This window comes from Lepisosteus platostomus, chromosome 9 (assembly GCF_059453375.1).
Source record: "Lepisosteus platostomus isolate fLepPlt1 chromosome 9, fLepPlt1.hap1, whole genome shotgun sequence".
In the NCBI taxonomy this organism is placed as follows: Eukaryota; Metazoa; Chordata; class Actinopteri; order Semionotiformes; family Lepisosteidae; genus Lepisosteus; species Lepisosteus platostomus.
The window spans coordinates 61,045,665-61,060,711 of record NC_142619.1 but is presented as its reverse complement, the minus strand read 5'-3'; the positions used below and the strand labels follow the sequence as shown (position 1 = coordinate 61,060,711).

The window sequence follows — 15,047 nt, the reverse complement described above, 5'->3', positions numbered from 1 at the left end:
TATTGGAAACGTGCTTTGCATTCAGTGAAGTTACTAGAGGCTTACTCTGGAAAATAAAAAAAATCTACTGTCGTGACTTTGGCCCCTGGTGATGTGTCTATACCATCCCTGGCCTGGACAGTCACTGTCCAGGAGGTCTAAAAGGTAATTTTTACACCACCGTTCTGTGAAGACTTTGAAAACACGGGAGTGTTGATCAACTTAGTCAGCGAACTAACTGAATTAAGTAAAAAGTGGCCACCTGTGGCCAGTGGGAGGTACAGTACCGGATATTGTGGGTTTTCATTGCAAATGATCTCTAGACTGCTTCAATGAGCAAATCACCTGCTTCAGTGCTTAACGTAAGCTTGTTCCAGGGTTTTGAAATTGATCATTTAAAGGGGGTATGTGAAACTGGCTTGTGGCCCTGCAGGTATTACCACCCCTGTACTACAAAATACAACCTCCCTGCCCCCAACCTGTTTGATACAGTGATGTATTCAGAAGGACAGGTCATTTAAAGATCCATGCTCTTTGCAGTAGAACACTATGGGTTTTGCAAAAAGTAAGATGTGATAATGGGGAGGACCATAGTGTTGTGAAAAGTTGTTAACCTGTTTATCATATGTGGCGGGAGATAAGAAACTGGCCTAACAATGTCAGGTTATCAATGGATGTGTTCATAACTGTTATTATCATTGTGGGGCGATGCGTTTTCTGTCCATTTTTTTTTTTCACATGCAACCAATAGATACATGGATTCAAGCAGAGATAAAAGCACCTTGGACAGGTTTTTAGCTGCAGGTAGCAGTTTTTGTTGATGGAAATACAGGTACCTTGTCGTAAAATAAACCAAATGCCCTGTGATTGTATTGCACCTGATGATGGTTTGTTCATTGTTTTCTGATCTAATTTTCCCTGTTCTGCTTTCCAAGAAGTCTACGGAACACATGAAGAAAGTTCCCACCATAGTGCTTTCGGTTTCATACAAAGGAGTCAAGTTCATTGATGCCTCAAACAAGGCAAGTCCCACTCATGGCTCGTCCAGGGCAGTGAATGTACTAGCACCCACCCCTGCTTTCAGCACTTCTCAGTCCACTGTGGCTGCAATGGCCGTGTGTCTCAAGCACCAGTCAGAATGCCAGTTTGTTCACGTTGTGGATATTGATCGTGACATAATGTTGTTCCAGATTCTATTCCATTCCATTTATGTGTTCAGATAATACAGTTGAGGCTGTAATTCGATAGTGGGGATGAAGGACGCTGGTAAAATGTCATAGCTGTGTGGTTTGCAGAACAATCTCTGTAGGAACATTCCGTAAATGAAAGTCAGTAAGAGATTGATGTGTAAGAAGAATCATGTTAATGCCCCCATACCATCAGTACTGTACCTCTGTGACAGCAAACCACAGCAGCAGAAACTTGCAAAACCCACACAAGGGTTTTATATCAGTCCAGCCAGAATTGCATTGATGCTCTCCATTCTGGGTTCCTTTCTTGCCTTTCCTGGAGCATGTTAAAGTCCCAATCCAGCAGAGGGAAGAGAATAAATTAGAAAACCATACTTTGTGCAGAAGCCTGAAAAGCAGAATTGTGCTCCATGCTTGAGTGCAGGCACAGAATAGGAGATTTTAAAACGGAGTAGTCATAAAGAAAGCAAAAAGGAGAATCTTTAGTTTGGAGATAAGGGTTGCGTTCGTGCTGCAGAGGCTTCTGGATTCTCCTCTTGAAGCATCACACCTGACGCCGCACTCTGATCTCATCCCCCGCGTGTCCCTTGCTGTTGGCAGAACATAATCGCCGAGCACGAAATCCGCAACATCTCCTGTGCCGCTCAGGACCCTGAGGACCTCTCCACATTCGCCTACATCACGAAAGACTTGAAGTCCAGCCACCACTACTGCCACGTGTTCACTGCCTTCGATGTGGTGAGCGTCCGGCGCCCGCCGACCTCGCTGTGCTGCTGGGGGCCCGGGCCCCTCCCCCGCGGATTCCTGCGGAGCAGGGCGGTGTCACACCGTGGGGCTGTGTCACAAAAGCTTATGCAACTGAATGCACATTAAAGAATGAATCAAATGAATAAGGATGGACATAGCATAGCCTCTGCAGATGCTGCTTAATGGCACACCTTATAAAATCTCAATACCATAGTTCCAGGAATATTTGATCTAAAGTTTTTAGTTGAGCAAATGCACCATATCAGACCGAAACTATATTCATACAGAGTCTTTCTTTATATATAGACTTCTGCCCTTTTCTGTTGTCTTTAGCATTCTGCAGTCAGGTTATCATTATGTGTTTTAGCCCATTGCATTCAATTATAATATGTTTAAAATCAAATTAGTTAGCTATTGAAGTTAGTTGTCAAAACCTGACTTTATATATCTTTCAAATGCATTTTTTGTATTCGGCATTTAGCATTCTGCACTAAGATCCTTTGTCTTCTTGCTTTCTGAAGTATATTAATCCTCAGAAATAAAAATTACAGAGCGTGAATAAAGTATCTTATTTTAGACTTATCAAAAAAATTAAATCACCATCTCTAGGATTTAATTCTATTGTATTATTATAATTCTAAGGTTCTGAAATCAGTTAGTGTCTGTGTAAAGCATGTATTTATTTAATATTTATACACATAGTGTACTGGGAATCAGTCTCATAAACATATTATGATTGGTATTTTTTATGAGAAATTTGAATTAAATGCTAGAATGTTATTGATATATTTTAACTGACCACGATTACCTTAAAGAATCACTTTTAGAAATGGCAATTTGTCCCTTAAAATGTGTTGCATTGCAAAGTTTTTAAGCAAAGGAAAGATCTTTATGCCAATTAGTTCATAAAAGATGATCAGTTTGTTTTCGCAGAGCGGATAGATGTTTTCTTTCTTTAAATGGGTTTTAGTGTCTGTGATTAAAGAGATGCTCTGAGAGTTCAAGCACGTTCGGTGCACTGTAATGAACAGCTGCAGTCTTCAGGGACCTTCTCCTCACGGATAATGTGCATGGAATTTTTTCATCCTTCATCCCAGTTTTAATTCTAGGCAAGAATTTCTAATTAGAATGTGAAAGACTAGTAATCGAAAATGTGCGTGTATAAGGTTACCGTGAAACTGGTCTTTGCTAGTCTCTGCAAGTGTTTCTTCAGTTTAGAGTCCAAGTCTGTGTGGCTAACACATCAGTATTATTAGGGTGCTGGTCTGGTTCCATATATGAATCTTAAGGGCTCATATCTACTTGCTTTATTTGGTTATTCTTAGTTTCCTCAGTACCAAGGCAATATCCGTAGCAGGTAAATGGCATGCCGTGATTCCTCACTGACAAACGGGAGCCCTGAATTCTCCCTGTCCTGGGGCAGACTGCTCCTGCATTGATCTCAGCAGCTCCCCCAGACTTAACGTGTCTTTTGTCTTTTTTTGTTTTCCCCTGTGCAGAATCTGGCCTATGAAATTATTCTGACACTCGGGCAGGCGTTTGAGGTTGCATATCAGTTGGCCCTTCAGGCCCGAAAGAGTGGGCATGGCTCGTCCACACTGCCGGAGAGTTTCGAGAACAAGCCCACCAAGCCCATCCCAAAGCCACGAGTGAACATTCGGAAGTCTGTGGTGAGTAACAAGCATCTGTCTGATCATCGCCCCGGTGACACAGTCTCTCTTTCTGTGGAAAAAAACACCAGAGCTCAAGTCACAGGCAGTATTCTGGGTTTTCCTACATAATTAACTGTAATCAATGTCCAGATTTCCGCATGTTAGGTTTGTTCTGAAGGCAGTTAGAACAATCAGTTGGCCTAACAATAAAAGCATGTTTTAAGATCCAGTGTCTGCTGACATTATTTGGCCACTCTTAGTTTCCTCAATAAAAAGGCAATATCCTCCAACAGATACACGAGAGATTGGGTACGTTCCTTCCTGACCAACAGCAGATAACAGGTAACACTCCCATTGCACAGCAGAGAGAACAGCACCAAGTAAACAGTATCTCAAGACTCTTGCCTTATTTCATGTAAACTTATAAGTTGAGGTTAAGATGTGAACTCGAACAGTTTCCCGTCATGTTTCATGGGTGCAGTTTCTGCAGGAGCCCTTGAAACCTAAGTCAGGAGTCTTATATGTTACCCTGATCGAAGAGCTGCCCACCTGCATAAACTTTAATGTGTCTTTGTCCATCGCTGGTGTTCGGTGCGACACGCAGCTGTCGGTAACTCTGTGGAGGAATCTCAGGACCTCGTGGTGAGGTCTTCATCCTCGCCTGTGGTCCTCAGATGTACCAGGAACAGTAACACGCTATTGCACTGGTTTTTCACAGGAAACATCTTTCCTTTCCTGTTTTCCCCTCTTGTTGCGTTTCATTTTCACTCACGCCCCCCCGTGTCACGTGTCCATCTGTCTGTGCTCGTGTGGCTGTGCTCCGTGTGCTGTGGAAGCACACAAGTGGTGTGCGGCCTGGCACGCTGACCTCTCAGTAATGTGGCTTTCGGGACGTGAGGGCCTTCTTGCACCAGTGCAGAACCACAGTTATTAGATTTGTCAACTAACAGGAAGGTCACCTTTAGCGATTTCAAACGGAATCTCTGTTGTGGATCCAGGCCGTTTTTGCCCCAGTCTGCAGTAGCAGAGTAACGTGCAAAATGACTTTCAGTAATAATACTGTTTCTTCGCGCCTTTCAAGTTTTTCTCACCAGAGCTCTTTAACCTCCTATGTCTGGTATCTTAAGCACTTAGGATGCGTGCGTTTCTGATCATCCGGGTGTCGGAGTGGGATCTCTTTCTTGGCCGGGCTCCAGTGCATACGCCCTCCTCGTTTTTCTGTTCTTTGTCTTCCGCGACTCCCTAACTCCCTGCCTTTTCATGGTTTTCTGTTCCTTCCCATTCTTCTGTCTCATTCCTGGAAAACGAAACACGTTATCGAACATTCAGGAGTGGGTGTGCCTTCCTTAAAATGGTGCACTCAGTCTTGCTCTCCCACCAGTCGTGCGAGAGAGGGATGATTAATGGTGGCGGGTTTTTTTGCTAGAGAACTGTCTGTTCTGGCCTCCTTCACGAACCCCTGCTAGCTATTAATAGATCCCGTCTGTGGGAGGAGGGAAATGGCTGCTTTTCCCAGGATGCATGCGATGTGTCAGCCTTGTCTTAAGTGGCTTCTACAAGGGAGAGCGGTATTTTCTAATCACTGCATGTTACACAAGAAACCCCCTCTTTGACACCAGCGGTCTCTCCCGAGCTGGACTGCCAATTGACACCTCTTGTCACGTTAAAATAAAACTCTTTCTAACCTTGCAGTGGCAAGCACAGATGATGTGTTTAACATTTTCTCTCCTGTTGCTCAGTGATGAGAACCGCTCTTTTCAAGTCAAACCCTCCCCTGAGGGTTGCATTTCACCCTTACCCTGTTTTAACATTGCTTGAATTTTCTGCTCAGCTATTTCAAGAACTGGTTAGCATGCATGCAAGTCAGAGAATCTCTGAGAAGTCAGAGATTTTAGCATGATTGCTAATTTTGGTTGACAGAAGCAAACTAAAGGGTTATAAAGCATGTGCTGTGTAAGTGCTGATTGGCTAGCTAACAGGATATTAAGTGAAGGTGATTTTCTCTGCAGCAAATAGAGATATGCCAGTTTAATGGCTGCAGCAGTGTAGATCTGAGTGCCCAACACCTTCTTCTGAAGGAGATGGTTGTTTCCCTGGATCAGCATTCAGGAGGCCAAGCCTGTTAATGAGGAAGAGGTTCATCTGCATTGGTGGCTAAACTATACGTTGCATTCAGTTTATTAAAAGCAAGAAAATGTTTCTTGGAGACAAATTCCTTTTGAGAGCACATGACTGAAAATAACCCCAGACTAATGAAGTGGAATTCAGACGGCTGCCCTGCAGGAAATGTCATCATCATTTCTCTAATACAGCAGCCTGTAGTAGATGTTAGCGTTGCGATTCTTGAGGGTTTTCTGTGCTACACTTCATAGATTTGATTGAGTTCCTACTTCCGCGCATTCAGCAGAGTTTTGCTGGATCTCAGACAGGTTTGCACCCTGTTACGGGTCCCATGCCTGGCCCTCCGTCTGCAGGGGCCGACTAAAGCACGTTTTTGTTTTGATTTGTGATCTTTGAATTATTCTAATCTCTTTCCCGCTGGGAAATCTGCCACAGCTTGGCAGAAAAGGAGAAAAGCATTAATTGAACTTTACAAAGCTATTTCATAGGTCCATTGATTTTAAAAAAGGTTCACAAAAACTATTTATGCTTTATGTGTGTTAATAGTGCAGTGTTGTATATTGCAGTTTTGTAATCTTTCCCTAGAGAGCAATGGTTTCAGTCTTTTGAATACCTGTTTAATAATATTATATCTCCATGCCACTTGGTAATTTGTAATCTAATGAAATGTTCATATGATATAAAAGCACTATACATATATACAAAATGCAATTTATGACTTTATGATGTTTATATGCTACAAGCAAACCACAGTTTTAAATAGAGTCCTTTCAGCACTTTCCAATAGTGGGACAACCTTCTCCAAAGGAAGTCCGACTAAACGTCCAACTAAATTCTAAAAGACATTTGTAGTTTTCATCAAATTCAATTACTCTTGGCATATTTTTCCCTCTCTCTGCTGAATGCAGATGGGCGGCAGTCTGGCGTCTGAGTCACAGGAGCATTGTGGCCTCACTAGTCTCCCTCATGACCTCATTATCCTGAGAACTAGTCTTTGGAATCAACAGAGAAACTGCTCTTCACTGACTCAGGCCTCTGTCGAACTGCTGGATAACACGAACGCTCCCAAGTGGTAGCTTTCAATACAACATAACACGGCTGGGACCTCCCTTGGAGGGCTGATGATCACTGTGTTGGGGATGCTAAAACATAATTCTCCTACTGCCGTTGTCAAGTCAGTGCTAAGCCTTCTGCACAGTTGGGCTGCACTGACCTGCTCTGTCCGATCCTCAGAATGACCCCTTCTGCTCTGCACAGACGCCAGCCTTCTCCCCATAAGAGGGTCAGTAGACTGAAGGGACTTTGGATTCTTTCCAAATGGCTGTGCGTAGATTTTAGATAAAAACCATAAACAGCACATCTCCTGCAGCGTCCTTCTGAAATAATAGCATATAAAAATGAGTGCAAAAACAGTTCATGGCATATAGCTCGTTATCCTTAATATCTTTTCACAAAGGCAGAGATGCATTTTGAATGCTTGTTACCCACATCTTAAAATATTATGGTTACATTAGAGGAGACGAGCACAGTCAGCCAGTGTGTTGTGTGTTCTAGGCTTTTTTTCTGAAAGTGCGTTAATATCAAAACTGTAAGAAAGACCGTTTTGATTTTAATTAATGCATCTGCAGTAAGTGCATAAACGCCTTTCAGTGCACTGCCTCTGCAGAGGTGAACGCCAGCTGAGAACAGATTATTCAGCAGCTTCACTCCTGAATCTGAGTCTTTCAAGTAAAGAGCAATATTTAAAAGGTGGGTGAAGTTTGTAGATTTCAATGAAAAATATGAAGTGTGAAGAAGGAAATTGCTTATTGTACCATTGTGTATTAATGGAATTGGTAATGTGAGTTCTGGTAGTATTCATATGAACTGGAAAACAAACATTGTGTGTCAGTAGCAACCGTGAAGATATCACAGGACGTTTTCTACCTGTAGCACTGAGGAACAGGCAAGGTTACAGAGCACTTGGAGTAAAGCTTGCAGTGCTCACAATATTCTGTAACGAAGCCTGAAACCTTCAGATTTCTGAGCATTTTTTGTTTTGTTGTGCTATTGTTTTATCATTTTTTTCTCATGTCGTATCCTTAACCAAGTGCAACAATCCAACTGTTTTTTTTTCCTTTGCAGTTTCTTTCTCTTTTTCTTTCTTTCTTTCTCTCTCTCCTGGCTGTGTCGGTCTGTGCCCTTTGACCCTGTGCCCTTGTTCATCCCGTAGGTCATGCCCCTGTCTGGCCGCTGGTCCCTGGGGCACATTTACACCCCCCACAGGCCTCCACACCCTCCTGTTCCTCCTTCACGACTCCATCCTCACAAAGTTCACTTTCAGGTCTCCTCCCTTTTGCTCTCTGCCGCTACTTCTGTGGGTGCTGCACCGCGTGCTGCTTTGTTTCCCTGTTTCCTCTCCTCTGCTCTCCTCTGAAATAGACGCAGGAGATTTAGTGTTTCTGCCAACCCTGGAGCGTTTAAGGAAGAGTGTTTGTAACGTACTGATGGGCCCAGTCTTCTTTTAATTTCTTGAGTAAAATAAATAGTGTAATTGAGTGGTAGATAAAAGATAGTTGAAAATATCTAGAGAAATTATTAACAGGCAATACTGTAGCTTGAATAGATGGTTATTTGTATTTTTGTTTCAGGGCATTAAGGTCCTGTTTTTCTCCATACAGTATAGATGAGGTACATACTGTAGTGTGCATGCTTTCATTTTCATGGTCATATACACCAGTCACTCACACAGTGCTAGGCTAGCACAACAGGATTGAATGATATTAATTTGTTCACATGTGACTCATTTGATAGAGGAACAATTCCACAGTTAACCGTTATCAAAGCGATTTTGGTAACTTTGGTTACCAAACCTGTCATTCTGCTGTGCACCAGGGAAGAAGTTAATAAAATCAGAAAATTGAGTAGGAAAGCCAGCTTTAATAGATCTCTGTGAGCTTTGTTGCCTTTTTTTAAAGGATTATTCCGTAAAAGGCTGCCCCGTATTTGTGGGGTAAAGAAATTTATTTTTCTGAAAAAAAAAATTAAAACACCTTTTCAGGATCCCACGCTTCGAATAAACGAAAAGGTGTTTTGTAGCATTCAGACTATTGATGTTTTTCCTTTAGGGATAACAGTTTTTGGTTTGTGCTAATTCTGGTTATTCTAAGGCATAGTAAGGATAAAAAGTGACTTAGCTACATCAATTTGTGTGTGACGCAGAATGTGCAATAAAGCAAGTAATGTCTCCCGCAACATGTAGAAGACACTACCTGATCAGGGAATCAGGCACATTATGTGGGAAAACCTGAGCACGTCACGGGGCAAATCGGAAATTGGGAACACAGGGTTACATTTCCAAATGAGGGTATAAGAGGAGTATCAGTTCTCAGGATCTCTAGAAGGTGGAGGGAAGAAACAAAACCTGTAGAGTACAAGTCAGCGCCGAGCCCCTGGGAAAACCAGAGGTGTGTGCATTTGTGTGTGTGTGTGTGTGTGTGCGTGCGCGCTTTCCTGTGCTTTGAGATTGCAGAAGGATGACCTCACTGTTTCACTGAGTTCCCCCTCTGTCCTTCTCTTTCTCGCTCTGTGCCCAGCAGATCGAGCAGCCGTCGATGGAGCAAAAGGGCCACGCTAACGTGCCGTGGATTGTGGAACCCGGGCAAGAAGCAAAGAGAGGAATCAACACTAAGTATGAGACCACTATTTTCTAATATACACCCAATGTCCACTCTCCTCTCTGTGTGTGCCTTTGCACTCTGAGCAGTCTCAGCACAGCGCTTGCCCTGTGGAGACCTGTGGCCCAGTGGACAGGGAGCCTGCGCTGTCTGAGTGACCTTACATCATTTCCTCTGCTGCGTCCTGCCCCGACATTCCTCTCACAGTAGCGCAGCGGTGTCCCAGACGCATGAACACTGTCCTGAGATGTCTCTGAGGCAGTCTTGTCAGGAGGGCCTAACTCAGTGCAGTTTAGACTTGCTCTTACTGGCGACGTTGATGCAACACTTGTATCTGTCCGTTTTATTTTTTCGTTCCTTCTGTTCCGATCTTTTCTGAGCCCTTTTGGGATTTCCGAAGCCCTCCCCGACTGCCTGAATGAGAATAAAACCTAAATGCTGCTAAGAGCTGATATACTTTAAAAAGTGTTTTTATGTCCTTCACTAATGTTCTACTTTGTTTTCGGTTACCTGTGGTGACGATTGGAGAAAATCAAAGGTGTTTCGATCTGTTCTCCCATAATGCTCACTGTAGGGTGATCTGGTTGAAAACGTAATTGCTGTACCCTATGTAGCAAATCCGACTTTCTAAAACTACATGTTACACGTCTTTTACAAAACCTTCATTTAATATTTGTCCCTTAATTTAAAGCTGTGTTGATTTCTTTGTGGTTTACGCAAATTTCTGCAACCAGCACATTGTTTACTTGATAAAGATGTTTATTTTAATCTTTCTTATATAGAAAAGTCATTGTGTCCTCGGAATTTAAAAGGAGGCTGTTCATATGGTATACTATATTGAAACATTAATGAATACAAGAACACTGTGTATGAAAGTAACAAATAAAAAAAGTTCTTTTACAATGAAAAGGTTTTGAAAGAAACTTTTTGTTTTCATTTTGAAACTCTGTAGCTTAAAATATCCAGTGTAGCCAAAAGCTTGGCGCCCATGTTGGATTTGGGGAAGATGGCAGTCTTCAAAGCAGCAAGCACAGCATCCCAGCTGAGGCAGTGAATTTTCGGGGATACACTGGATAACTTAGAGATTTTCATATACAGGACAGTGCCAGACCACCAGTTCTTTAACTGTGGATGCAGAGAATGTAGCCAACCAAAAACTTAATTTCTTGCTCAAAGTATTAAGGACTGCAGAGTAAAATCAGTTTAATGGAAATGTATAATTTAATGCAAGCAAAAAAAATAACATGACTCGTCCTGATAAAGTAATATTGGTGTCTGGGTTAATGAGCCTGTGTTTATACAATATTAATGAGCCTACTAAAAACGGCAGTGAGGCTATGAGCCAGTAACTTTTCCAGTAACGGGACCTCGTGACAAATTTGTATCCACGATTTTCTTCTTAAGGATCGAACGGGACGTTTTTATCTGCGCATGACAGAGACTTGTCTTTCAGCCCTATTTTTTGTCAGGCCAATGGTATGAATATGCATAATGTGAATAGACACCATCCAAGTCTTTACTGAGCCAGGAACAGCTGTGCAAAGCGCACGGTCTAATGTAATCGGCAGTGGTCACCAAATAACTGCAGTGTCATCCATTTAGATATTCATATTGTGAGACATTTTAATGTTTAATATAGGACTATTATTATATTGCAATTCTTATTATTGTGTAATTATGGTCTAACGTTGTCTTAATGTTACATTATTTTTCTATGATATGCTGAACTAAGCTGGGCTTAAAAATAGCAGCCATCCAAAAGAAATGAATGTCTGGGTGGCAGAATTTAGCTTGGGTTAAAACTGAAATTGAATTGTATAATTTATGGTTGGACTGAGCCGTAATTCAAGGCAGTTGTAATCTTTTAATACAGTATTACAGTACTTGAACAAATGCAGTCCTCATGTAAATATTGTGCCAATTTATTGTTCATACATGTATGTAGTAAAACTTCGCAGTAAATAGCACTGGAAACATGGTACCAAAATTTCAAAGAAAAAAGAAAAATATTGTATGAGGGGAAATTAAATAGTGGCCTCACTGCAACTAATAAATGTAAATATGCTTGGGCTTCCAGTTAAAACAATTTTGTAATTTTAGTCATTATTTATATCCTTGTAAAAGCACATGGAATAAATAAAACTTGTACAACCATGAACACTGCGCTGTTTTTTGGTGTTAGCTCTGGCCTGTTATGTGTTAATGAAATGAGTGGGAACGTGTGCAGCTCCCCCTGTTCCCGCTGGGACTCGATCCCTGTCGCTGGCGGGCTCCGAGCTCACACACGCGCACGGCGGCGCTCCCGAGGCAGAGAGCCCGGCCCGGAGTCTCCCGCTGCCTGGAGCTCAGAGGGGGCAGACGGCACTCCTGCCACTGGCTCGGCGCACGGGTGCCGTCTCCCAGTGCCGAAACGGTTCGACACCGACCACGTCTTCTGTGAGTGAGTTTCAGGACGTCCTGCGCTGTCTGCTGCCCTGGCTGTGCCCCTGTAGAGTAGCTGCTTTTCCAGAGCACTGTGGTCTAGATCGGCCCGGCCTCCGCAGGGCTGACCCCCACCTCACCTCCCCATCCCGACACCCAGCTGCTTTCCTTTCAGTAGGACGGCCGGGCTGCTATGGCTGAAACATTACTAGTTTCCCAGCCCCGGCACACGGTAGAATTCAGTATCTCGGCAGGATTCCAAAGGCACTGAGGCGTGAAGCCTGAGGTGTTTCACCTCCCTCCTTCCTCAGAGAGGCAAGTCCATGGCCTGTTGGTGGCACCTGTGATGTTTTATGTGGGAAATCCCACTCTGCTGCACTGTGCACAGCTCTGTACCACTGTACAGACCCACAAGCCGCAGTAAAAATCCCAGGACGAACATTCATAGCTGGCACGTAGGTATGACCTCGAGACGTCACAGACGACGCGGGCACCAGCGGACAGTTGACCTCTTCCTTGGATTTCATGCCTCTTTTGCTTCAACAGTATCAATGACGTATGACTGAGTGACGCCTTTCGTCCACACTGCCTTTCCCTACCTGTAACTCCCTCTTCCTCTGCGGGCTCTTCAGGACGGTGTTTTCTCTGTGGCTGACGAGCTCCCAGAAAGAGTGGCAGAGGAACCACAGGCCGCATCTCGTCTCACAGGCATGGCCCCATGACTCAGGATAGCTGCAAGAGCACGCCGGCCAGCTTGAGAGCTCACCTTTTAGAAATTAGAGGCTTTGCTGCTCTGGGGCTTTTCTGGTCTTCCCAGTTCTCTCCCATGCTGGATTATTGGCCCTGAGCAGCAGCCCTTCTTCAGTCCCAGGTAATGTCAACCTGCGCTCTGAAGGTCACAACAGGCTCTCTTGTGGGGAAAACACTGGGGTTGTCACTGATGTGGGGATGGTGTATTGTATGTGTTGAACCAGTCATACCGAATGTGATGTTTATTTGTGTATGTGTATCTGTTGCTGTATGTGATGTTTATGTGTTACTCTCTGTACTGTTGTATGGTTTGCTAAACTAAAGAACACAGATACTGTGAAGCATTATGTGCTATAAAGATAAAGCGGAAACTAATAGGTGGTTTAAAAATACAAAACTATAATGCTCTATTAAAATATAAATATCCCATTAAAAATAAATACCATGAAAACACTACAGAACAGAGACAAATTAAGTTTCCTCAAAGGTACAAATTAATTCTTTACACTACTCCCGATGGCTTTTAAAAAAAAAATGAAGCTCATTTTGTTGCTATTGTGGAGACAATATTTTCTGAAATTGTATGAGGTACCTTTTAATGGGGTCATTTTATGGAAATACAGATAAATTAATACATATATCAAATTATTTGCCGCTTTGTCTTAGGCCAGGCTACCCATAGCACTGACTGTAAATAGCCACACCGGTTCCATTGCCCAAACTCAGAAAGGAATTTTATGAACAGGATGGTCACTAAAAATGCTGGTCTGTCAGTCTTAATTGTTCATATTTCATATGTACTTCTTATGTTAAAGCCTGGCATTTTAGCTTCCCAAGGTAATAAACTGTATATCGTATTGCATTAAAACCTTTCCTCCGAGGGGGTGCCAGTAACAGCTGTGTGGAGCAGGTGCTAAAGGTGTAGCCATTTCCTGTGCAAAAGCAACGCAACAATCTGATGGGCTGCCCATCGGCACTCTCAACACCTTCCCTTGCTACAGAGCGAGACCTTGTGTCGCCGTCCTCCATGATCCAGCCTCTGTCCGAAGATCATGGCTTCATGAGGATTTTCATGAGACTGAATGCACAAGAGCTCAAAAGAGCGGAATGCTTCTCCTAAGAACAGGAATCAAACCGAATGAGGGGCTGTCTCCTGTTTCTGGTTTACTTGCCCTTCTGGCGTTCTGGCGTGGGCTGTGAAGGAGGCCCTGCTCACAGTGGGCCCAGAGCTGAGCCAAGCCTTCCTGCAGGACCCCAGCAACAGTGCAGCAAAAAACGTGATCATGGGTGTGAGGAGGACAGTGCGATTTGCCTCTCACGTGAAGATCTGCAACACAGCTTTGGTAACTGTGAAATAAAAGGATTTGTCTCTTCAGCAGATAAGCAGGTTAAATACTCTTTGAAGCTTAGTCCCTGTGCTATACCAGACAAGTTAGAGAAAGTTTCTCTGTCATCCACAAGCTTAATATATCACCAATGTTTAAATCTGTGTTAGATGTGTCAAAGATGTGTTTTTTCAGCACAGAAGAGCACCTGCTAAAGTGAGATACCTCTGGTAAGAGACAACATGGGCAGGAAATCTCGCTGCTCTGAAACTGCACAGATGAACTAAAATAAGCAGGCACCTGTCTCCTATCTGGAGCGGAGGTCTTGAGCTTTTTTATCTGCACTCTGCTGCTGCTTCCGAGCTGAAGCCGTAGAGTCAGAGTGAAGCTGCATTCAAGCCCGTGGCAGTGTCTTAGAGCTGGAGTCAGCTGGATTCAAGCCCATGGCAGTGCCTTAGAGCTGGAGTCAGTTAGATTCAGGCCCGCAGCAGTGCCTTAGAGCTGGAGTCAGTTAGATTCAGGCCCGTGGCAGTGCCTTAGAGCTGGAGTCAGCTGGATTCAGGCCCGCGACAGTGCCTTAGAGCTGGAGTCAGCTGGATTCAGGCCCGTGGCAGTTGGAGCTGGATTCAAGCATGCCCAGTGCCCCAGAGCCAGGACTTTGCTCTGTCTGAATTCACCTCATTTATTCCCAGGAATGTACCTGATTTTTTTTCTGGACTGTTTCCAGAGCAGCAATATAATTCTCCTAACATGGTGACCCAACGTGTACACAATGTTAAAATCTTACTGCTGCAATGCAAGATTTGACCCAAACATCCCTAAAATTTCACACTTTAAATTCCATCCATTATCTACCTGCTATATCCAGTACAGGGTCACAGAGAGCTGGAGCCTATCCCCTCAGGCATTGAGCACAAGGCAGGATACACCCTGGACTGGGACACCAGTCCATCGCAGGACAACCATACTAGGGCCAGTCGTCCCAGAAGCTAATTAACCTACCAGTATGGCTATGCACTGCGGGAACCAGAGCATCTAGAAGAAACTCATGTGATCACAGAGAGAACATACAAACTCCACACAGACAGCACCCCAGGAAATGAACCCAGGGCCCCAGCTCTGCGAGGCACCACCGCGCCACTGTACTGCCCCTCCAAAGTTTATGTAATGGCTAAAAGTAAGATATCCACAAAAAAATATGCAATC

General features: G+C 43.6%; 1 protein-coding gene and 1 long non-coding RNA gene across 2 annotated transcripts in view; one reads left to right on the top strand and one right to left on the bottom strand.

Annotated features, from left to right (window-relative positions):
• Positions 1-11,503, top strand: part of anks1b (ankyrin repeat and sterile alpha motif domain containing 1B) — a 334,903-nt gene extending 323,400 nt beyond the window's left edge. The window contains exons 22-26 of the mRNA XM_088646015.1: positions 915-1,001; positions 1,770-1,907; positions 3,416-3,586; positions 7,902-8,012; positions 9,268-11,503. Coding sequence (XP_088502141.1) covers positions 915-1,001; positions 1,770-1,907; positions 3,416-3,586; positions 7,902-8,012; positions 9,268-9,381 — 621 coding nt within the window. The 3' untranslated portion in view covers positions 9,382-11,503. The remainder of the gene's footprint in view (positions 1-914; positions 1,002-1,769; positions 1,908-3,415; positions 3,587-7,901; positions 8,013-9,267) is intronic.
• LOC148655395 (uncharacterized) lies at positions 3,505-7,022 on the bottom strand. The gene is made up of 3 exons (XR_015941263.1): positions 6,903-7,022; positions 4,660-4,865; positions 3,505-3,638 (listed from the first exon to the last, which is right to left on the bottom strand). It is a non-coding gene; the product is annotated as an uncharacterized LOC148655395 (long non-coding RNA).
• Positions 11,504-15,047: the final 3,544 nt, after the last annotated feature.